The following is a 25,447-nucleotide window of genomic DNA, read 5'->3' as shown; positions in this document are numbered from 1 at the left end:
ATGTATATTTACTTTCCTCTGAGAACATTCTTTCCAGGCACAGTATTTATATATACACAAACCTTACCACTTGCTCTCCAAGGCAGCTTCAGAGCACCAAGGGCATCTTTTTCTACATGTACAAGCGCTTCATTGTCCTGTGACCAATCCTTCAGCTGTTCACTTCAAATCTCCTATAGTTACAAGGGTGCCTGGGCGCTCCCCATTCATACAGTTCAGCCTCTGAGCCTTCATTAGTAACCCCAACTGGACCCAAACATACCTCTGAGGCAGAGAGACATGAGGGTATGGTACCCCTCTGGCACACAAGAAGCTAATAGTGGTCCTTACCCAAAGAGAATCTGCTTCGCTGCTACTGCTAGCAAGGGCAGGATCTAGAGTCTGTGAACCATTCAAAACAGATAGGGCCACACGTACGTAACTTTGGATTTGCGATTTCCCAATAGCATATTTTTGCGATTCGCTATCAGGAAATCTTAAAGAGCTATATACTACATACAGTATGTTTAATACTGTTTGTGATTCCCGGTGGGTTGCAAATGATAGAGCTCATTAATATTCATGAAGTAGGTCGCAATTTGCGACCCGTTGGGATTTGCTAAAAAACACATTGATGGTGGCCTTCTGGGGACAGCAGACCACTGTGTCCTTTTTTGTTTAAATGGACCCTGTTTTCCTTGAAGGAAGGCGAGATGTGTTTCAAAAATAAAAATGAAAAGAATTATTTGGTTCGTGGGATCACTACTAGCCCTTAAAAAACGTTTTTGCATGCATTCACAGAGTGGGGCTGCCTCCTTGTTTGAGAATGCGTTAGCACCACTTTTTAATTGGTGTTAAAAAGCGAATGTTTTGAGACCGCATTTCAAGCTAAAGCATTTGTACATAGCAATGCAAGTCGCAATTAGGAAGGAACTTCCTTACAACGCACTTCCTAATACCTAATCACTAATCCATTTTCCGATTCGGTAATAGGATACTGAATCACAAAATAGGGGTTTGTACTTAGAAAAAGGCTTTTTTGGGGGTGTCGCCGACGTCCCGATTTTGCGAATCTGCCCGTTTGCAGCCTAAAAAAAGGCTACATAAATGTGGACCGTAGTCTCTTCCTCGCCTTTCTCTTCTATATTTACTCCATACACCATCTTCAGCCCTGACGTGCATCCATATGCTTTTAACCTACCTGCACACACTAACCTATCTGCAGCGACGGACTGATAATTAGGTCAATCAGGTGATCACTGTAGTGTCCAGGGAGTTGCCTGATAAATGTATATGTCTGGTAAATAGTTGACGGTCCGATGCAATGTTGGAATGCCTCAAAGGGGCCGCACAGTGAAGAGAAAAAAATCTGTTCTTTTCTCAGTCCTGCATTTCTAGCAGTCATCAATAGGCTTTCCAGAATGCTGCTTTGTTAAATGAAGTCGGCTTTGACGTATTGTGACAGTCACTGGATGGCCCCTTTCTTAGCCAGTTAATTGCATACTCGTGCTAAATTAGGTGCATGGTCAGAGTTCTTTCTTTATGTGTGCTATTGTAAGGTGCTGTGTGATATTTGTAGGTGGGCTTTACTGGCTGTACTTACTGTTTTGAGCCCTTTGAGACCAAACTATGTGTCATGTCTGTGCCTCCGTATGTACAGGATTCATTGTATTAGCATGTGTTTAGAAGAACAGCTTCTCCTGGTGCAGCGCCACTGTCCACCCTACACATCTCATGATCCGGGTGTTTAGGACTGCTCGAGGGACAGGCATCCTGGGCGACACTAGCTTGTGCCACTCGAAGCTCCTCAGTTCCCCCCCTGTATATTTCCTTCAAAATGCCAATGTCCTCTGGACAGCAAGTAACACATTGCTGTAATAATAACTGAAAGCTGTTTTGTGCAGCCCTGCATACATATTGCACAATCATGAACAAGAGTTGGATGCTGTGCCTGTTCTAGCACAGGTCTGGAGACCACTTTCTAAGGTATGTCTTTGTCCGTCACTAGGCTTTGTTCTGCTTTTATTCACAATCCATCCATTAGTGCTAATTTTTCTAGGGGCATTTCTTATACCATAGTTGATGTATTTGTTGTTAGTAGATGGACTGTGTAGTGACCTTATGAACACTTGGCCACATAGCATAGTATTTGGATACATTTGCTGCAGCGTAAGTCCATTTGCATACTTGCCAATTCGCCTCTCAATTTAGGTGGGAGACTGCCAATTTCAAGGCTCGTCTCCCACCTCCGGTTTCCTACATTCGAAAACCAAATTCGGAATGCCGGATCATGATCTTTTGGAAACAGGAGCGCCTGAATAGTAAATATATATCCTGAGCCAGGATGCTCATCTCGTATAAGCTGGTATTTGTATAGCGCTACAATCACCTGTGAGAGTATCCAGGTGCTACCCTTTGCCCTTAATTCTTGGCGAGGGTGTGACAAGCCTCAACATGTAATTTTGTACAGTTTAACATAGCGCTTAAAAAAAAGAATGTAGAACTATTTTTGTTTCCACTGTTATATTAACCTGCCAAAAATGAAATGCTCATTGTCTATCACCATACATGCCAGTAGACCGATTCGATCAGATTGCCTCTACTTCAAGTCAATTCAGAAAATACATTCTCCAGACTTTTTTTTGTTTGTTTTTTTACTCCCAGCCCCCCCTTATGCCTGCTCTAAAATGTTACCATGTGTAACTCCAAGGCTGCCATTTTGAATCCCAGGCTAAGGCAGGCGTTGCGTATTATATGGTCTCCCCTTGGGATCGTGTATCCCCCCCTGCTCTTTGGCAGGCTTCTGCCCTCAGGGCCAGCTCCGACGGCTCTTCTGTAGCCGCGCCCCCTCCAGGAGACTTCTCTGGCTCAGCATGGGCAGACAGAAGCAGCCGCGCTCCGAGCCGTCCAGCTCTAGTTTTCCCACGTGCGCATCCAGCTTGAGTCTGTCAATTGTGCAGGGCTCGAGTCGGGGTACCACGCGGGTGGATGGCGTCCCCCTACTTATTTTACCGGGTGTACGCCGTCCCCCCTGCCAAACAGCTGGACTTCACTCTTTGGCCTCTCTGAGACGAGGAGCTCGGAGCTCACAGCACGCTACTCACATGCTGACTTCTCAGATGCAATCACATCTAAGGGGTGAGCGAGGGGAGGCAATGAGCCCGATGGTGCAAGCCACCTTTCGTGACGTCACTTCCTGTCGTGATGTCACTTCCGGTGACTGCAGCCCCCGCTTCTTTTTTAGGACTTGTGCCCTGCAAGTGTGGACTATAAAATGTACTGTTCCACATATGATTTGACTGCCCAACTAGTATGGGAGCAAGAGGAGGGCACAGGAACTACACATAATCAAAGAGGAAGATGATAATGCCCATTTTGGGACACTGTTAGCAGTCTCTACCCACAGAAGGAAGGTGGTTGTTAAGATTATAATAGAACTGGAGCAAAAGGCCACGCCTAGGACCTGATATATTTTTTAATCTTTACATCCTTAATATTCATTTGCTTAACTTTAAACATAAAGGCAGCTGCAACGTCTTGTCCTGAGCTGTCTCTTAGTTGTTGCAATGTCCTAAGGTATTTATTATAATCAGCATTCCAGGTGATGTTGAGCATCTTGGCCGAGGTTGTGCAATGAGAATTTCGGTCCGTTTCCCAGTGTCCCTGTGCATTCATTGTAAGCCAGTAATTCCTGTTAGGCGTCGTGTTGGGAGGTTTTCGTGCAGTATCTGCACACCCTGGGCTTGCCTTTAGCCGCCCAGGAACTATTGTTTACCCATAGTATGCTACCCACACCCAGGGCGTGTTGTGGCTATTAAAAGACTTCCAGTAGGAAAGCAACTTACAAACGTGTGCACGTCACACTGAAATATTTGGACCTACATATGATGCACACATTTTTTAGGCGTTCAGTAAACAAAGGGATCTCCTTCCAAATAATAAATAGTTCCTTAGAACAGACCGCAAACAGAATGTCTCTTTGCCCATAACAGGTGTTATTACTCATTGGTACTTGTTTATAGACTTGGGTAGGCTGAAAGCCTAAGTTTTCCCTGCTGACTCGTAGCCTCTGATCTTCAGATTACACACACACCCATACATGACTTAACCAAGGCGTTCAATCCACTGAACCAAGTGAGTTCAGTTCAGAAACTGGCTTCATTTGGTGCATGCCACAGTCTTGGCCTCATAACAGTCTTTTGCGTATGCTCGTTACTTATTGGTTCTCATTTGAGTAGATCACCCCTCATCCTACAAAAGGCGGTCACCAATTGAAGTTTTAAATGCCACAGCTTGCCTCTCCATTCTCAGATCTGACCCTTGATCTGGGCAAATGGAGACGAGACGACTAACTGGAACATACAACTGGATTTACCTCAGTACCCTCTGAGGGTCCCTTTAACTGCCTTTTTACCTCGTCTTCACTGATTGGCACAAAAAATATTGGGGGCATTTCCGCCTGACTCCATTTCTCGCTCACAGACTCCTACCACACATAGGTCATTCTGCTATCTACACTAGCACATTACATGACTGCTGCCCTAGATTTAGATTTTCCTTGAATAATATATCTCAACATGCAAAGGAACAGGATTCTAAGATCTAAACTTTTTTCTATGGGAAATATCACCCTCACACTTATGCAATTTCCCCAACACTCTGTGCCATTGCTAGGGCAGCATTCTGCTGGTTCCTCTGAGCGGCAGGTTCCCTGGATCAGGCTCACAGCCACTTTGTGCCATAGCAAATGTCACGTCCAGAATACATTAGTCGGTGCATTGTTCATGCTGCGACCAATGTATTCATGTTGAACTTGTTAGGGTTCCTCTCCCAATCAGATCCCTAAAATACAGAGTCCTTACCGGGGAAAGCCATTAATGGAATAATCACAAAACTGCTGTTGCCCTGAAGTGTCCCACCTTCCAAGAGTCAAGCCAATAATATTCTCCAGCAATGACCAGGCGATGAACACAAGTGGGTTTAAATAACAATATAAAAGCGAGCAGATCAATCCCAGAGTGGCCAGTTGCATCAGCTTTATAGAATGCCTACAATTTAGTGAAATTTCAAAGAGTAGTCACTAATTAAAAGTAACAACTGTATATTGGTATATTGTGCTCGAAATATTGACCTAGAAAATTATCACATCCAGTTTAATAACTGCAATGATATTGTCAATAGAAGAATAGATTTACTATAACTAACTGCGGGTTAGCTAGACAATATAGTGGTAGCTGATATACCGGATGTAATATTTTTAGAGGTTGATGTTTCGACCGCAGTTAATAGTGGCGTAACTCCATAGTAACTGCGTAGTAGAAAAGTGTAAATTCAAAAGAGCAGAATCGGGCATATGAATGTGAGACAGATAAATAGATGTGCGCTTGTCAAATGAATTGCTCAATCTAAAGCATAGTAACACGTCAGTGGGCTTTCATTGGAAACCGTTTAACTGAAAAAGAAACCTCTGGGGTAATTTGTCTCGTCTCCCCGTAGAGTGGTTGGATATACTGATGTATCACTCATATAGTCTCAGGCAAGATGGCTGACACAATGACACATGATTATTGTGTGCATTGAGAACCAGAGCTCTTAAAATAACTGGGCCTTAATGTCGCAATTAAAAAACAAATATGGCGTCCAAGTTGGAAGCTGTGTGGGGCAAGTTAAAGGATAGGTCTGGGCTGTATATCAGTAATCATTATGCCATTTATTTTGGATAACAATCCATGCCCCAAAACATATTGAAAAATATCGAATTCAAATAAAAAAGGGATATACATCATAGACAACGAAACAATGCATCTCGAGCCTGCAAAGACAATATCACTCTCATAACCGCATACAATAAAGTACAAATTATGAATAAAATATTTGATTGAAATACTGATGGCGTCTCTCAGAGTTCCTTTAATAATGTATTCCAAACATACCAGAGATAAGTAGTTGTGCAATATTGCACTTCACTGGTGTCTGTTCGATTACATAGATTAATCACATCAGTCCTGCTGGGAATAGTGCATTTCAGCAACAATGGTGTTAATCTTCGGTTCTCCGACGCTTTTTAAAGCGGACAGAGAATGAAAATCTGACTCATCCTCCAGATAATCCACTTAATAGACCCAGCACAATTAACCACCTTGCAGCAGCTCTTTGCTTTTTATCAGATCAGCGCATGCTGTAGTTCTAGTGCCAGGGTCTTGTGCAGTTGAGTCACTTTTATGGTGTGGAAGGTAAGGTAGGGTTGTGGTGTGGCTGTTTTGCTCTGAGTGAATCTGGGAGCAATGCCAACTCTTCTACAATCTTTGTGAGGGGAAAACATGGACTTTGAGCTCCGAAATATGCTTCTGCAGGCCGGCCAACTTAGTATGCAATTAAAGTTGAATTAAATGCTTCCACGAGATCCGTGCTACCTTATTTTTAGACTGTTTAGAGTGGAGGTTGGTGAAATAGTTCAACCCACAGCCTGAGCGGGCTTCAGGACAATGCACAATCATTGCATGCATAGATTAAAATCATTGATGAAGGAAGCCGAAATCCATATGTGGTAAGAGTTCCAGAGAGAAATGCTGTAAATTGCATTTAGTAATTAAACGTGTAATAAATGTATCTATTTGACTGTATGTATCAGTTACACTGGGTATGAGCAGACTGCTTCTCTTGTGCTTTGCTGAAGTTACTGAAATTAGATCTTGTCCTGCTGCACAATTGGATCTTCTCAACAATCTATTGGCCACTTATTACGTCTGGTGAGTCAGTGCTTGTGGTCCAGCTCCTGGACTTGTACCATCTACTATTTAATGTTTATTAACCCAATCTACTTCAGAAAAGCAGAGATATGACTATGATGTGCTTAGACTAAAGCTTTTTGATGGCTCTGTTTAAGTGGCCCCACAAGTTACAGCTTTATCCTCCGTGCTATTCACTGCTGCATTGCTTTTGGTGAATTAATGGTCTAAATTTTCTGCAGACTTGTGAAATATAGTTACTTACACATTACCCACGGTATTTCCTTGAGTTGATTGGGGCTACGGGCTGTCTGAGTTCAGCATTTTCTGATGGTCTTCAGAGCATTATTTCTCGTTCTGCTGATGCAAGGAGCCTGATACATGTTGCCCAGCACCTTACAGTAGGCGAGTTTGGAATCTAGGGTGATGCCTAAGGACTCGGCATGGTGAATCATTTGGATGAGATACCTTTGTAATACTTATAGTAGGTCCACTTCCTTGGAAGCTAGTGGTTTGGTTTTGAGAAATGCAATCAGGAATTGTGATCCAAATCTAGTTTGGGCTTCAATTTCATAAATCTCCAACATGTATGGTCTTTTGATATGCAGGTGGTTAGCGTGTAAATGTATCATGCGTGTTGGTGAAGGACTACTCCAAGCTTGTGTAATATTCACATATTGATGCAACATGTAGGCTAGAAATAATGTCATTGAAAGCCAATGTAGACCTGTGTCATACAGGTTCATTCTTTTGGGTACTAATGTGAGGAGACTGGCATGGTCAATTAAATCAAACTTACATGAAAGATCTAGGAGTTCCAATAGGCACGTGTCCCTTCATCTAAATGCAGTATTGTTACACTTCAGGCTACATGATACTCTGTGCTTTGACCTGCCGACCAGTGATGCTCTGACTCAGGATCCATCAGCCCAAGGACTTTGTGCAGGATTACAACAACAGTTTTAACACCTGAACCGAGACTAGCATCTAAGACAGAAGTGCTGTACAAACATCCATAATAGGTCAGTGTCACAAATTCCCTGTCAAACATGCACAATAAAGTAGACACGAGACTTTATTTTTCACTCATCAATTTATCAACTTCCCCTTCATCCTCTCCTAACTTCATGTCTGATTCTACAAAGTTTTAGTAAACATTATTCGAGGACAATGCCTTACTGTATATGTCTAACAAACTTCATATTTTATTAGCTGATGAAAATAGTAAGGCTACTGTTGACTCAAATCTTAAAACTAGCTCACAACATATTGTTCATAAATTTACAGAAACTATGATTTGCCCCAAAACACTGTCAATCAAAGAAGACATATTTAATGTATCATTGTGCTTTGATGAATTGCAGATCTTCTTTGCTAATCCTTAAATGAGTTCACCTAATGGTCTTACTCAGGCAGTCATTTTACAAAAACAATGTAGTTAATCCTACTTGATCCCTTTAACCTAGTAGGGATTATATGTCCCCTATTTCATTGAATGTACTCCATTATGTTTTGACTTCATTGATGAGTGCCTTTGAGTATCAACGCTCTCAAATACAGTCAATTAAAACTTGGTTGATCTCCATGGATAACAAATCTGTACCGCACTGATCAAGAGCTCAAATAAACCACATGACATTACTTTCCAATCTAATAAATTACATTCTATGTCTAATTTAATGAACAAAATTTGTTTCCAGGAAAAGTTATACGCGAAGTACCCATTACCTTTCCCAGCGAATCCTCTTGTATTTACTTTACCTGCACTTGGCACAGAAATAGGAGGACTCTTAACAATACCCTCTCGGAACACTGCACCAAAAGTATATTTAACTGTAGCATCTCCTACCAATGTCAGGCAAAATAAATTATGTTGAATGAAAATAGCATCAAACTTGCTTAGTGGAACTGCTAATAAAGTTTCAGCCACTAACGCTAGATCTGAGTCTGTATTGAAAGCGAGGTAAATAAAACACCATCCCACTGTACATGATATAACCTACAACGTCGTTTTTTATGGAGCAGATTCCAAATGTTTCTGAGGATCCCTATATTAGTCCAGAAGATAGCAATATTTTAAATTTTTATATATTTATAAAGTTTTATATAGCGCGAGCTAGACCCGGTGAGGGTATTGGTGCACTTTGCAAATGTTACATTAAAAGAAAAAGTAAGAACTAGGCACATAGATAGGAGTAGCTAACAGGAGAGCGTAAATGTTGACTGTACTCGTTGTAGGCCCGAGGTATTCAGTAGTGCGTTAGCTTTTCTCGCTTAGAGTTCATCGTGGATCCTGGTAGGTGGGCTGCATCTAGTTGGTATCCTCACGAACCAGAACTGGGATCAATAGAGAGAGTCTTATTCACTAGAAGTAGTTTGACTTCTTTTTGAAGGAGGTGGTAGAGGGGTTCATTCTGATTTTTGGGGGCTGGGCATTCCAGATCCTAAGTGCTAGGCCGTAGAAGGTGCAATATTATTATAAATAATGCCTTTTAAAAGTAAGGCAATTATCTTCCTCAAAGGAAATTATTTGCTTAAAGAAACCAATTAAACATTCAACACACGCTATACCCCTCAAGTACTGAGTCTCTGCCCGAGCTACCACCGTAGTTGTGGACATTCTATCTAAACCACACATTGTTCAGAGCGCCCTAAAAACAGAAGTCAGTAGGAACCATAAGCCTCACACTTGCTATGTGGGAAGCTGAAATCACTTTAATACCCAAGCCAGTCAAGCTACTGATGCACTCTGCCTCTTGCAGACCTATTGCACTACTTGCACAGATGCCAAGTTATATAAAAACAAATCTTGGCAATGAGACTGGGCCCTCTTCTACACCGGTGCAAAGACAATGATGAAGCCAGATTAATTTGCAACTGTCCAGGGACGTATAACATTGAGGAGGCGTGCTTACCTGGTCGAAAAAGTCCACAAATGAAATATGCCATAATTTATCCTGTCACTAGATGCTGAGAAAGCTTTGACTAGATCAACTGGACCTTTTTGGGCGCTGTTGTGTATAAAGTTCAATTGGGACTTGAGATGAAAAGTAGGATCATGGCAGGATACAAATACTTCACAGCAGCAGTTATACAATATAATTAATGCCCAATGTCACCGTCTCGTTTCACTCGCTAGAGGAAACGGACAAGTGTGTCCCCAACTCCATCTTTTTATGCCCTAGTTGTAGAACCCTAGCAATTCAGATCGGTCTCTCTCAAAAAGTATTGGGCATCCAATTCGGGGTACGTAGCATAAGAGGAGTCTCTTTGCAGATGACACTGACTGACCCAATCAAATCTCTTTCAGTAGTGGCAGACCTACTCGATAGCTATGAATGCATCTCACAATTTAAAATACTAGAGGGTAAATCTTACAATCCCTTTCCTTGATCTACACCAATTGCAAGCCCTTGTCGCTTTCTTTTTGGTAGGCCTCTGATTTATCGGGTATTTCGGCCTTAACATAACTCGCCATTTAAATGGTTGGACCTAAGTGGACTGGCATGTTATGTAATGTTCAACTCAAAAAGTGTTTGGAAGGTTCCCCTGGTATTTTTCACAGGGAGGGGAGTGGACAGTGCATAAAGTTAAACCCTGTGCTTTTGTATGGGCAGAATCCCAAGATAATTAATAAAACAAGGTGCACAAAAGGGATAGACCACATAAATACATGGGTTTGTGTGTGCAGAATCTAACTCAGAAAAAGATCATCGATTAATGTACAGGACAGGGAAACTCATGAATAAAAATTGGAAACGTGTTAAAAGTATATAACAAAATCTATTAGGTACCTCCCTTTAGGGTTACAATCTAAAATATATTAAAAAGTATCATAATACTCTAATGTATATAGACATTTAAAAAACAATCAAGTGATAATACAAAGAAACAAATGTTTTTAGGTTCTTGCGAAAACTTGTGAAATTTGTTTCAAGCCGAAGAGATGCAGGTAAAGTATTCCACATAGTAGGACCGAGAAAGGAAAAAGAACGACTTACCATCTGTGAGAGTCTAATCCTAGGCACTACAAATTTTCCCTGAGTAGTGGACCGCAGTTCTTGTGAAGGATAGTAAGGCTGGGCCAAGGCCGCAAGAATATACTGGAGGGCCTTTGTCATTGGCTCCCCCTATACGTTTTCTTGTTTAAGCGCATTAATGTTATCAACTTGAATGTCCTACCTAGAATATCCCACTTATTTCCATCCCGCCCCACTACTATTCCCCACCTCTGACACATAGATACTCTGTAGAAGAAATACTAGGCACGTTCATCTGGGGATGGAAAAAATCTCCGCTCTCAGCTACCCTCCTGCCTTGTGTTACGTTTGGAAAGAGGAGACATGGTATTTCCTAACTTACTAGAATACTACTGGGCGCCACACTTGCGTTTCATCTTTGAATGGATACTATAGAAAAGCAAAAAAAGTGGCTTCATATGGATCGAGCAGTGGCCTGCAGCCTGCTCTGGGACCGCCATGGCTTTCTCGACAACAGCGACGTAAAAGCGTATACCATGCTGCTCTTATTAAAATACTACTGGACATCTTGGGCCAGGTTGCGGTTAGAAAGAGGCTTGCCACGTTCCCTTCACCTAACACACCTATATCTCTGAACCTAGATATTTTCCCAGCAGCAACACCTCAAACATTCCTCAAGTGGGTGAAGGGCTAATGCAGGACATTAAGCAACCTTCTTTATTTAGGGGTATTTAGCCTTTTGAACATTCAAAGCAAGAAATCCAGGTGTCTGAAAATGTTTGCCTTCAATATTTTCAACTCCGACACTGGGTGCTCCATGCAGTTAGCACACTAGCAGCTACCAGGCCCCTCACAATAACTGAAAACCGAGTTTATAAATATGAGAGTGCAAATGGTCTAATATCTAAAACTTAGCTCATTATTCTGGTTGGAAACCCAGCTGCTAAACATTCATTTCAAATGAAATGGGATCAGGATTTGGGGAAAACTATTTTACATAAGGTGTCAGAATGATTATGGTGAGAGATCCCCAAAATAAAAGTGTCCACAGAAAGAGTCTGCCTACAGGGTAGCGTATTAATGGTATCTAACAATTGTTCATTTTGCCATATGTTCCCTTCGTCTTTGTTGGTGGTGTTGGCAAGCCACTATCACTTTTACACATATCTGGTGGTCCTGCGTTGTGATTCAAACCTTCTTTAAGGACATCCTGGGACATATCAAGGGGACACTAGGGTATCCAGTCCTGCCAGATCAGAGTACCTTTCTTCTACGGTTGCAACCAACAAACTTAGAGGGCATGATATCAGTAGTCTGAGCCCTCATCCTGCATATGTCGGGAGCTGCTAAGTGACATGTTAGTCTATATTAGAAGAAAGAGCCACCCACGCTGCCCTCTGATTTACCCACATAATCTCCAACTCGAAAAAGGAATTATAACAAAGTGGAAACCTGTGATTGACTATCTATCCTGATATAAATGTATATGGTTTACACCCCCCTTCTCCAGGCTAAGGGCACTGCAACTGTTGGGCTGAATTTATCTTTTTAAGAACCCCCACTCAAGACTTATAATTCCTATATCTGAGATCCCAACATTCAGCACCCAACCTCACAGGGAGTAGTGTGGCGCAGCGGCCAGAGTGGCTGACTCCGGCGCGCGGGTTCACAGTTTGACTCTGGGCAGTAGCTCAATTAATCTCTCCGTCCCCCAGCGCCTTGAAACCTTCAGCGGTGATATGTTTGTGCTTTACAAATAGGAATTATAATTACTATTACAGTGCTATTGGGCAATAGACACAATTGGAATCCACACACGAAGTCGATCACTTAGCCTACGATAGACTCCCCGGGATCTCTTGTTGATGATTTTTCTTCTTAATTGGGACTGTGTGTGGGGATAATGGGGGATTGTTTTTATCTAACTTTCCTCTTTTAAAAAAAAGTACTTAATAAACCTTAGGAGTTGGGGGGATGGAGGCGTAGAACTGTAAGTTTATAGCCCTGAATTATGCGTTCAGTCAGTCAAGGCTCCGCTTACTATTCTTGAATGTACAGTTGCATCGACAAGCTGGCTGTACAGTGTGCTACAACTTTGTTTGAATATGTTCAATGAAAAAAGATGAGTAAAAGTAATGCAGTACTAGGTAATAATCAGTACTCCCACCGTTCAAGTCATCTTAGTACTGTTAATATTGAGAGGACGTATCTCATTGATACTTTGCTGTTGAGACTGAATCTAATGCTTTAATTGAAATATTAACAAGAAAATAGGAAATTGTCTGTTCCTCAGTTAGATCTTGTAAATACTTCAGGCATTCCGTTGGTGAGCTATATTGCGAAGGGGAACTATGATTACCTGATTGCTACTGGACTTCAGCTTAGTACGAAAAAATATGTGATTCTGTTTGGCCTTATCCAGAGCATATTTTATTTTAGGATATTATATCTGATCTTTAACACCATCAGTGCTGCAGCAATTCCCCTGCTGTGCTGAAGAACTCAGAAAACAATGCAATCATGACGAGCCCAGCTCGTCATGAGCGTACTGTACCCATGAGCATTGAAGGGGTTAAAAGCCTATCCGTACTATATCGATAGCAATGCCTTTTGAGTTATGTAGTTGCTTGTGCAGCTTTTGAAATAGTCAACACATTTTTGGAATGGACAGTAAAGAAGGTAGCAGTGTCAGAGCATGTGTTGCACTACCTTGATGATTGCCCCATGATAGGGAAGGGTGACAACAAAGGTGAGTCTTTGCAGCTGGTACAAACATTTAAGGAAGTAACTAATCATTTGGGAGTACCACTAGCAGAAGAAAAGATAAAACGGCCTGCTAATTGTTTGACATTATTAGACATAGAACTCAACTTGGTGGGTATGGAGTCACTCTTACCCACTGAGAAGATACACACATTATGGGCGTGCCCTTCGTTTACAAAGAGAGTTTGTCCTACTATGGAGGATTAAGTTCAGAGCAAAACATATTCTGGAGTTACGAACCCAGACAACTGAAGCTTTATCTCGTTCACAGTGGGAGAGGTTCAGTGATTTTGCCCCAGGAGCAGATACAAAGGCAACAGTAGTCCCAGAAGAAATGTGGGAACTTGGTTAAGAGCGAGAAGTCTGTTAGAGCTGTCATTAGCAGAGTCCACTCAGAGGACTTGTACAACAGCATGGATTGAGTATGTGCGATCTGGAGAACAGCGCAAGCATAGACATCAGTTGGGGGTTAAGATTAAGATAAGAAAGCGCATTTTGATATGGGTAAACGTTAATTGACAGAGGACGGTCTTCAATTACCATTGCAGTGAAAATGGCAGGCATTGCCTTTTATGGCAAATGCTTTTAGGGTTATGAACCGGAGGAAGGAGAACTCGTACAGAGCATTTCGGAAGGTTGGACAAGAGAGCGTAGGTAGAACAAAAGAGGAAACCTTTAATGGAGGTGATACTGGAGGTGGTGGTTCAGGCAAAATATTTGGGCACATCCCCGTTGGGATTCTTTTTGTTCCATTCCATTTTCACATTGAAGTTTATGTGAGGCCCTAAGGGTTTCAGAGGTAGTTGGTTCACGGCCTTGGATGGAATTCAGAGGGAAGATGCACAGATAAATAGGAGTGAATTATTTTTAAAGAGGTGTAAACAGATCGAAGAGAAAAGGGTATATAGGTAACATTGAGAAAAGCAAGGGGATTTTGAAATGCCCTATGTGGACACTGAACAATCGTTTAGGATATGGGGCCGCTGTTTGTATTTTGGAATGCGATTATGGAGATGGCTAGGCAAGTTATGGGTGTTTACGATTTTGCTTATGGAGTGGAGGTTTAGAAGACACTGACTTTGGACCACACTCTTTTATGAAAGGGTGACAGTGGTGGGTTTTTAGAAAAGGATAGACGAGAAATAGGTGGAAGGTTAATTGTATGCTGTGATATGTGAGGCTTTAAAGCCAGTGGTATGTAACGGTTTCTCTCCCTTGAAGGTGGGTAATGGATCGATGACCGTAAGGAGGTACTGTGCAGACACTTCATGATTCATTGTGCTGGAGTGCAAGTGGAACAGTTGAAGCAAGGAACACGGACTAGGCCCAGGCCACGGTGAGGTGGTTTGCTGAAAGGGAGATGAGGATCAGAGTTGTGACAACAACCAGGTGTCTTGATTATACACATGGGGTAGAATGATTTGGTGCATATTGCAGGCCTCTTCAAGATGATGAAAATGGATTATTGGAGGAGGGCAGGTGAAGTCCGGATGACGAGGTGCCCCAAGGGCCTTTGCGATGATGTCATCACGCATCTCCTGAGGTGAACAGCTTTCCCTCAGGAGACCATGTTGGAGCCCACCTCCCGTCCTGGTACAACATTTCGTGGGAGCAGGCTGGGGGAATTTGGGGAAGTTTATTGTTAAAGGGTGTTCCTTGAGTAAAAAAAAGCAAAACAGTTGAGGGTATTTTGTCACTTGTGCACAAGCGTGTAGAAGGGCACGCAGGACGGGACTGATGGGGATCAAGGAAGAGTCCAACCCAGGGAAGGTTAAAGGCAAGTACTGAACTGGATGGCAGGTTTGATCAGTAGGCGGGCAAGACTGCCAGACAGTAAAAGAAGCGGGGACCGGGAGAAACGCCAGAGGAGCCTCAGAGAGGCCTAAGGACGAACTTGGCACAGGGGAGGTAAACCAGGGAAATTTAAAGGGGCAGGAACTGTTATGGGGAGGCGGAATGGGTTAGGTGTATGATGTTTAGTTAAATGTCTAGGGCATTTTTGGTTTGTATGGTAAGACGTCGATGTTGTTGGTACGACCAGCTTGGTCCCATGACGCAACCTTTTTACACCTAAAGAGCACTTGTGATTGCTTTCTCCTCCAATCGAAGGGTTGAAGCATGAGATTTCACCAGTGCTATGATTGTTAGAAAGACATCCACCCTGAGATCTCCAGCGGCAAGGCAGGTGCAGCCACTACTCCCTCTCAGCCTGTGTCCGAGCTCGTAAGGCGAAGAAGAAAGTATGATAAAAGGCGCCAGAAACAAAGTTCTGGCAAAAGCAGGCAGCATTACGGCAATGTAAAGTGTGCAGGCCGGCAATGCATAGATGCAAGAAGCTCCAAGTTTGAAATTACTTTTAATTTCTGTAGAGAAGTGGAAATCACTGGAGTGGGTCCCTCCTCGGCGAAGATCAGCGTGCATCTGTAGGTAGATCCACTCTGAAGGAGAAACTGCCACACGAGTCATTACATCTGATAACAAACATGTTATGACTAGCGCGTGCCATGCTAGGACTAGGTAGTACAACAAGCTTTGTTATGCACGGAAGAGTCACTATGAGTAGTGACCGCGTGAGCATCATTACAGGCAGCCTATAGTTTTTGGAGAACTGTGCTTGTATTTCGGCTACGCTTAGCACGTATTACGCAAATAAATACAGTTGTGAGATTACATAACCTGGAATTTACTGTGTTCGTGATCAGTAAGAATGTTGTTGATTGTACACAACTTTAGAAGAACTGCATAGACTAATTAATTTTCACATAACATAAACAAATCCCTTTATGCAATCCACACGTATCGCACATTAACAAGAGGAAACCAGACTAGATCCCAGTGCGCCACTTGTTAATTCAAAGCCTCAGTACATGGAGGTCACGGGTTAAAAACTCTTCAAGTTCTTCTCTGCATTTCATATTTCAAAGATCAATACATTGAATACCCTTTTAGTTGGTTATAAAACCTATGATGTGAGTGGTCATACTGTTGCAATATACTTATGATTTGTGTTTTATAGCTCCTTATTGGTATATGATGTGCCAAAAGGCGTTCTGGTCTCATATTCTGCCAGTACATACTTTCTTAAATCTCAAGCAAGGCACATGCTGAGATTACATTTACTGCGGTCATTAGCAACTAAGAGAAATTGTATTTGGGACAGATTGCAACCCTGTTAAATCTTCAACTAGTGTCAGTGACTCGTTTATTAAACCTTCTATTCTTAGTCTCAATGTGTCAAATAGGTTCCAGATCCGGGCGTGAAAACCCTCCACACTTAATGTGTTTAAGATGAGTATAACGAATCCAGGGTAAGAATTTTATTGGCACATTTCAATCTATAATAAGTCGCACCACAGCTACTAGTATGTAGCTGTACAGCGCGTGTACTGTACTAAACTGTTATAGCCCCTGTTTCATTTTAGACTACAGTATCGTCCACATTGGATAAGATTCCCCACTCTCCAGTAGATGGCGCTCTAGGGCCGCTGCTGCCATACGCGGTTTCATTTTAACATCGAGATGTGATTCAGAGGATTAATGGATGACTAAGGTTTAATCACTTGGCATTTTTTTGTAAAATTCTGCGCAGTCGACAAGCTTAAGTGGTAACGAAAAGTCATGTGGACAGGCTGTGGGTTTCGTTGTTGCATTCCAGAGCACTGTCATGTCAGATTCGTGATGTATTTGCCATGCACTTAGCTTTATTTAAACACGTCTGTTACTGTCCCTACTCTATCTGCCTTCCCATTCTGGTTCCCTGCTCCTCCCCTTCCTGCTCCTCCCACGAATCTATCCCAAACACTAGACTGCTGCACACGATACTACAAGAACTATGGGTAACCCTTTACTCCTATGGTGTTTTGAGGTTGGGGCACAGCTATGTTTACTCTCACACTTACAGAAATCTGTAAATTGTCCCTTCATTTTGTCTGCTACTGAACGGTGATGTCTTCCTAGCTCACCGAAGCACTGGTGGTCAGTTGATGTCCTTTTATTATTTAATGGATTTCATTAGTGGGTTTTTACACGTGTTTGCTTATTGGTTCATGTCGATGCCAGTCCTCCCCACCAACACTTGCAGTGCCGCAGTTCACGGTCAGTGCTGTTATCAGTACCCATGCCACCTTCCACTGTCACCTCCAGGCCCCAGTTGTGATCGCCACCATCACTTTCACTGCCTCCATTTACTATCCGTTCTACTGTCCGTGCCCTTGTGACTTTCAGTGCCGATGTCACCTGTCGCTATCACTTCAGTGCTTCCGATACCGTCAGTCCATGCCATACCATGCAGGTGTATAACCCATTGCACTTTTTGTGAGTTATATCCCACGATTCTCCAGGTGTCAGTAAGTTTCTGATGTGCTCTTCTCATATGGATGTTTCATCAGTTGTTGGCTGGAAATCTAAGGGGGAGTTAAGGAGGAAGGGGCTTGTAGATCAGAGTTCCTTGCACAGGGTATGTCTTGTGTGGAGAATTCAGCCCCTCTATCGGCTCCTTCACAGTAGGCTATCTTTAAAGTTTTGCCATGACCTTCTGTCCTTGGATACAAAAGACTTTGTTATCTCTTGCTGATCTCCGGGTACCGTGTTAGAGCTAAGCTTGTGGCCCCTGCAGGAGGATTTTAACCGTGACTGCTCATCATTGCCATCTCCCCTCTTCCTAATTGACGCCCCCCCCCCCCACGCACCAATCAAAGACTAACCAGCATTTGCAATTCAATCGGTCTCTCCTTTGGGACTTTATAAGTGTTTAGCCAGAGATATTGGCTCTGCTAATGTTTAAGTTATGTTATAAAAAAAAGTACATATTTTAACAGCTATTAGTGGTCCCCATGGCAACAGTGCTATTTGTGTAGGAGCTCTCCTGTTATTTGGCAGACTTCTGTACTGAATTGATGTTAGACTTATTAGCAAAAGATGAGCTTGGGACTACATAATGGCACGATCTCGCTGAAAGCAGCTTCTCCACTGGAAATGAAGCCACATTCGGCTTGAACGTGTACATTTTCACAAACTAGCAAGATCTAATAAACACTTCCAAAACAGGTGCGAGTTAAATCACGCATACAAACCTAATTCCACGTTACCTGTAGACATTAGCCAGCAAATACTAATTCCTTGTAGATGGCTTAAAGCTCTACGAGGGAGGACTGTGCAGGGAAGCAGATGCTTATCTATTTTTTACCTGAATGAGGCAATCGGTCACATAGGCGAGATCTAATAAGGTGAGAAGGAATTTCCTGGAGAAGGCGGGATAGTGTTTGCAACTACCAGTGCGTCCTGCACTGACTGAAGCACCTATGTAGTCCTAGGCCAGCTTTTCAAGACAGCTGGTCATTTGCACTCTTGCAGACATTTCCTCCTCTTGCTGGTGTTCCACATTTCTGCAGACATGTCATATCTAGACCTACTACACTGCTGCAAAAGTGTGGCATATGTTCTTACCGATGTGGCATTCGTTGCCCTTGAATAGATTAACTGGCCAACGTGTCATTTAAACAAATGGTGTAACCTTGAAGTTGCAGATTCTAGTCCCACAAAAATTAACTCAGCCTTTTATCCTTCCAAGAAGGGATTGCAATTCTTGTGGCCAACAGCAGTGCCTAACTAATATTGCTTGACGGAGGTCACTTAGGCTGGAATACACCATGTTGATTCCAAAAGGTTTTTAAAAGAGAGAAAGAATATATATATTTTTAGCTGCACTCTTCCAGAGGAGCCAGCAAATCCCTTCACTATCCCCTATCTTGGAACATCTTCGCCATTGTTCATACACTTTCTCATCCCAAACAGAGTTGGCTTAAGGCATTGGCAAAGTGGGCATTGGCTCAGGGCTCCCACCTTCCAAGGGCCCTTTGCAAAAGTGAACTTTCTCTCTGTTTGTCATCTTTCTATTCTAACTCTCTATCTAAAGTTATTTCCTGCTCTACCTACCGATACCATTGACTGTCTCCTTATCCTGTGCCACGTTAAAGATTTTTGGTATCTTCGGCAAGGAATATTTCAACTGTTTTTATATAACTATGCCCGTTTAACAGAAAATGTAATACTGTTTGGCATCATGCAAGCTTATATTAACAGGGAATTGGTAAAGAAAGGCAATGATTTCAGTACGGGAGGGGGCGGGCAAAATATGCTTTGCTAAAGGGCACTTAAAATCCTTAAAATTACACTGATCCCAGGACCCTCAAGCCCTCTCTTTCTCTCCGACTAGGAGTGGAGTCCTGTTTGCTCTTGAAACTCGACATGTGCCTCGTTGAAGTAACCCACAGCCCTTGGCACTAAACAGGACCTCACCATGGCAAGAATGTAGTCTGTACCAGTGTTTTACCACAAATGAAATGTATGTGAGAGAGGCTATGGAGTGACGAGGGGCACTTTTGACAGGTGGTAGTGAGGGAATCCGAGAAGGAAGTCATGGGGGGGTGGCAAATAGACTTTTGCACTGGGTTCACCAGCACTAAAGCGAGCCCTGGTTGCATAACGTTTCCATTTGAAATCAAAGGTGATCACGAATAACTGCCTCACAGGGCCTCTTGATAGTTACAAACAGTTGAGATGAATACAACTACCCTGAAGCCATTCCGAACTGATGCAGCACTTAAAATGGCCTGTGTCATTCCTAAATGGATATTTGGGTAAGAATTGGGACCATCGCCATAACTGAATTCTGACCATCGCCGTAACTGAATTCTTTAATTAAAGGAGAGGTAATGATCTTGTACAGTTACCTTTTTAATTCGTTTTTCTTCTTTTTTGTTCCATGTAGTCTTCAAAGATGTTTTACTAAGACATGGGGCTTTAGCACAAATCTAAAGATCTTTTGCTCACTGTTGTGTTTAATCATGCACTCTCTACCAAAAAGAACAAACGTTCTCCTGTTCCGGCAGTCAGCCACCTATCACTATAATTTTATAATTAGAAGACCTCCCTCCAAGCCCGCATCATTCTTTAGATCAGCTTCATCACATACAGGACCACCAGATACGGCAACCCCACTTAACTGGCTGAGAAAATGCCCACCAGAAGCCATCCGTGTCACACCGTGAGACAGAACATTTTAAGACTGGAGATGAAGCCTTGCAAAAAGGAAAACACCAGGAGGAAGGCCTTCTTGGTCACCGTACTCTGGATCTGGAGCAGCATCTCTACCAGCATTATAAATGCTGGTACTGTAATGCAGTTCAGGAAGGTGTAGAAGATGCACCTCTTCAAGGAACCATACCTTCATGAACGCCATGAAGCGACACAGAAACAGCTTCCTTCGGGTCAACGGTACTGATTAGAAAGAACATATGACAGAAAAAATACATCATTGAGTGATGAAGTAACAGCATAAACCAGTACAAGAAATTAGCAAAAGAACGCCAGAAGAATGAACATAAATACAACATTTGTAGTTTAAAAAAATCCCAGAAAAATATACTTCTGAGAAAGAATGGGCAATGCAGGGGATAATGGTATGAAACACGGGAAAGTGAATTTAATGCATCTCACGATACAGTAAAATATTATACACAGGTTGAAGGATTCAGGAGAAAGGCCTAACAAATATTGTAAACTGTTGCTGGTTATGCTAGATTGATTTTTATTGGTTTTTTTTTTCTTTTACTAGTTTCTCACCATACTTGAAAATGAGCATGAACATTGTTCCAAAGCTTTTTGATAGTCTGAAAATCGAAACGATTAATGAGAAAAATTATGTGTGATGGTATCTTTTCAAGTGTAGCAGCGTGCCTTGTGAAGCGTGTTACACGACCAGTAAGTCACCTAGACAAGAGGTGACATTTAGAAGCTGATGGTAAACCACCCCTCCCCCCTCCCCCAATAACAGAATAACTGGAGAAACGGCTAGACCTTGCACCAAGTATTGAGTGTGGCGTTTCTCCTTGGGTGAGGGCCTCTTCGGGAGAATCGTACATCTGCGTAGAGAATTCCAGGCGCTTGTAGACCCAAGGCAGCTTAGTCGACTTAAGTCCATTTCATCTGCTGAGCAGTCACCCAAATTGCGTCTCGTGAGTCCTTTAAACACTTTGCTTGAGCTGTTAGGTCCCCTGCCGGTGTCCAGGTCGGTCAGACAAGGCTTTAAACTTTTGGTGAAAGAAATCTCTTCTTCGTCCTGGCAACAGTGTTTTCAGCCTTAGATACATTTGTAATAGTTTGTAAGAGAGAGAGCTAGAATGCAGAAAGTGAGACTAGTTACAATACTCAATGTAGCAATTCCTGTACTGATTTTCGTTCAGCTCCCTGCTAGTATACCATCAGGTTGCCTTCCGTTCTATATGTTTACAGCATACGCCATTAATGTAGTGGGGCAATGGAGCTTATGTAGTACAGGCCTAGGAGGACTATTGTTAACAGGATTACAGGACTGTGGTACAGTAGGATATTAGTAAACATCAGACTTACAAATAAGTGCCCTTGGTAAAATGGTTGAATTTTAGTTCTCTGTGTAGCCTGTCTTATGTGATCACTCTTGTTTTTTCCTCCTTGCAGTTCTTTCCGTATATTCTTCTATTTGTGGCAATCCTCTTGTACCTCCCGTCTCTGATCTGGCGCTTTACCGCCGCTCCACACCTTTCCGCTGATTTAAAATTCATTATGGAGGAACTGGACAAGGCCTACAACAGGGCCATCAAAGCTGCCAACACCCTCCAAGGAGGCGAGAAGAGGGACGGTGGCGGCATATCTCCTGTAATAGAGAACCTTGCTCAGAGGTACGAGTTTGCACCTTCTCTTCTTTTTGAGATGTACATTTCACAGTACATTGTAGTTTGAAATATCTCATTTTATGAACACACTGCATGTTTCTTTCTCAATTTACATTAGTTATTGTTTGTTATTCCAATTCATTGTAGGAATGTGCCAATCTCTTTTTGTAACACTAAAAGTTTGTGCATGGTAGAAGAATTGGCTCATTTCACAGGTAAGTCAGATATATACGCCTTGATTCTCAAAAGGAGACCAGCGTTAAGGTTCAGATAAACAAAATATTCAGGAGTCCACTTAAGGATCACACATGAGCAAGGAAATTAGGGTCAGACACTTGAACATTGACGTGAACAGAGTCAAAAGCATTTGGTTGTAAGAGCCCCTCACATTGGTCCCAGAATAGTGCACAAAAATGAGCTAGTTCCACCTCCCTTGAAGTGAAAAAATCAAATCATTCAGCATGCCTGTAGTTGTAATCAACTCTTAACATGGAAAAGCAGTCCTTACCTCTACAACAGAGGTGATACTAAAAACACTTTGTGACATATGTAACCTGTGTTCCATAAACAAGAACAAATGTAATTAGTCAGGCCAGACCATCAGCACTAAATAGATGAAGCAAGCAACCTCTTTAAAACCTTTTGAGATCATGAAACCAGTTCTCAACTCACTTCTTCCTCAAAAATCCCAAGGATGAAAATATTGGTTAGTATTAGTCACACTTCCAAACAGGCAGGATAGATGGCAACTTTCAAGTAAGGTTTTGATGACACTCTTTACATACTTCTAGATTTCTGTGCAACATTTGCCACAGTTCTCCAAGCAATGCTCCTTACTACCCTGGATATCATCCGTAAGGATAGCACAACCGTTCTCTGCATTTTTAAACAATAAAGCATGACTTCTCAGAAGTATGTATCAAAATCGTACCCTGGATGTTTGGATGTGTGTAGGCTAATTTCTGTACTCCTATTATATTCGGCTTGTACGTGGGACCTCTCTGAGCATTCCTTAAAGGCTCAAATATAATAATCCACAAACACAATACTCAGTTTTATTTTATCTCAAATCAACCACTGATCAGGGCATTATCCCTCTGGAAACACAGAATTGGATATCGTAATACCACTAATAGTCAAATCATGTTAAAATTTAGTTTTTACTCCCCAGAAACCCCATTCAATGTCTTGTTTACACCTCATTACGTGAGAAACACTGCAATCCTGGGTTTCGTGCTTTCCCACCAACTGCACCTTCTTACCTACTATTTTAATACATGGTCAAAGGAGCACACTTATTTTTCTGTTTTCTAGATGCCCAAAAAGTCTGGAATATCCTCCTGCTACAGTTGTACTAACCTTTATCTGACCTTTGCTGAGGGTTTAGCTTGTGCTTGCATCCAGCAGAATATCATGAAAGTATTGTGAGTGCAGTGTGCCTGTTTCAGCACCAAAGAGTTGTTGTCAATAGATGCCTTACTGACCGAAAAGGGGGTTAAACCCTATGTTAACAAGCATTGGCAAAGCCAATAGGTCTTGCCTATGAAAGAACTAGTGGCGGTGCCAATGTGTTTTAGCTATGTTGTACACCAGCGTGGCTGCTATTCAGCATTGCTAGAAGTGAGTGGCGTATAGTGTCATGGAGTACAGTGGACTAAAGTGTCATAGAGTGGAGTGTCGTAGAATGGAGAAGAGAAATGGAGTAGAGTTGTGGAGTGTAACCAGTAATTGCAGCACACCTCTTATCCAACAATATCAATCATATCACAGAAAAAATAGAACATTCAATTTGGGCTCTTGAAGATTTCTTTGTCGTCTTTTATTCTTTCAAAATCCAATCCCCTTTAGCCACGCCAACTCGTTTCGCCGAGGTTAACATAAACCAACGGCTTCATCAGGGCTCAGTCTTTCTATTTCGGCATCTCTGTGTTGAGATTCGCTTTTATTGTCCTTCCAACAAAGCCTTTACAGAACTTTAGCGATTTATTTTCTTCCACCTCCTGACTTCTATATATTCGGGCAGTAAGTCATGGATTTCCAGTTTTCTACTCTCTTCGTAATTATTGCCAGCCTCCTTATCTTGCTCCGTATTGCCGATTTTTGCTCATTTAAGAATGCCGTGCTGCCGCCCGCTTTCTACGTTGGGTCTCCCCCTCATAAACCGCTTCTTGAAGCCCGAGTGCAGAGTTGTGGAGTGGCACGGCCTAGAGTGAAGCGGTGTAAAGTGAATTAAAGTAGAGTGTCCTAGGGTTAAGGGGCGTATTGTGGAGAGTTAAAAATAAATTGCTTCATTTATGCTTTTGTAATTATGAAATAAACTATACTATATGCATAGTTAATTTACAGACATTTACATTTTGTTGTGTGCTAGAAAACAACCTTTTCTTTCCCAGTACTCAACAAGATTGTTGTCACTTAAAACCTCTCACTTTGAAGTCACAGAAAGAAAAGTAAACACCAAACTTCCTCGGAATACCGAGCCTGACATTTGACCTCTGTCTTTGAACACAGAGAAAATGTGACAAGAACAAAATGCAAAGGCCTGTTTAGAGAAATCTAGCACTAATGGAAGAATTCAATGAGGGGAGGGTGAACAAGGTTTGCTCCCCGGGAGCGACAAAGACATCCTGGACAGCCTAAAACAAATAAAGCCAGCAAATAGAAAGCCAGTAATGTGAGATACGAACCGCAAAGCGAATGGTAAACAATGGACAGAATGCATTCCCAGGGAAGATTTCAAAATGCCAACAAGATTTCTTTTCACAACCAGACAGCTGTGCTGTCTGCTAGACTTTGACCTAAAAACTGATCAATAGGCAGAATCTTCCAATCACACATCTTTGTGAGGTTTAGCTGCATTTTACTAAAAGCAATTGCTCCTCTGTTAATTAAAATACATTGGGTACATGGTAATATAATTGCAGGTTAAGCAGAACAAACTTTCCCCATACCTTCAGCTAATACAGACACCTCATGCTGTGCTTTCGCCGGACATTTATTACAGGACTGATATCTGTATTCCATGCTCCCTCTACTCCATCCTGCCCATTATTTGCCCCATCCAAATTTCAATTTACCCATAGGAAACCAAGCGACTGATTAGGCCTACAATCCCCAATTTGGCAGTTTTACTCTTTCTTATACCAATTTGTTCACCACCCCAAGTTCTGATCACACTATGAAGAACCATCCTGCCTGACCTCAGCACCATCACGATCCCAAAACTCCATACCCAAACATCCTCCTTGTAATGGAGATAATGTAACACACTATAATGCTTTACCTC

The 25,447-nt window shown here is 42.2% G+C and overlaps 1 protein-coding gene across 1 annotated transcript in view; it reads left to right on the top strand.

Annotated features, from left to right (window-relative positions):
- Positions 1-25,447, top strand: part of LOC147660950 (pannexin-1-like) — a 150,415-nt gene that overhangs the window by 100,419 nt on the left and 24,549 nt on the right. The window contains exon 3 of the mRNA XM_086951412.1: positions 21,947-22,167. Coding sequence (XP_086807538.1) covers positions 21,947-22,167 — 221 coding nt within the window. The remainder of the gene's footprint in view (positions 1-21,946; positions 22,168-25,447) is intronic.

Source organism: Lissotriton vulgaris, unplaced genomic scaffold (genome assembly GCF_964263255.1).
Source record: "Lissotriton vulgaris unplaced genomic scaffold, aLisVul1.2 SCAFFOLD_1007, whole genome shotgun sequence".
NCBI lineage: Eukaryota > Metazoa > Chordata > Amphibia > Caudata > Salamandridae > Lissotriton > Lissotriton vulgaris.
Note: the sequence above shows the minus strand (reverse complement) of the source record. Positions and strands in the feature narration are given on the sequence as shown.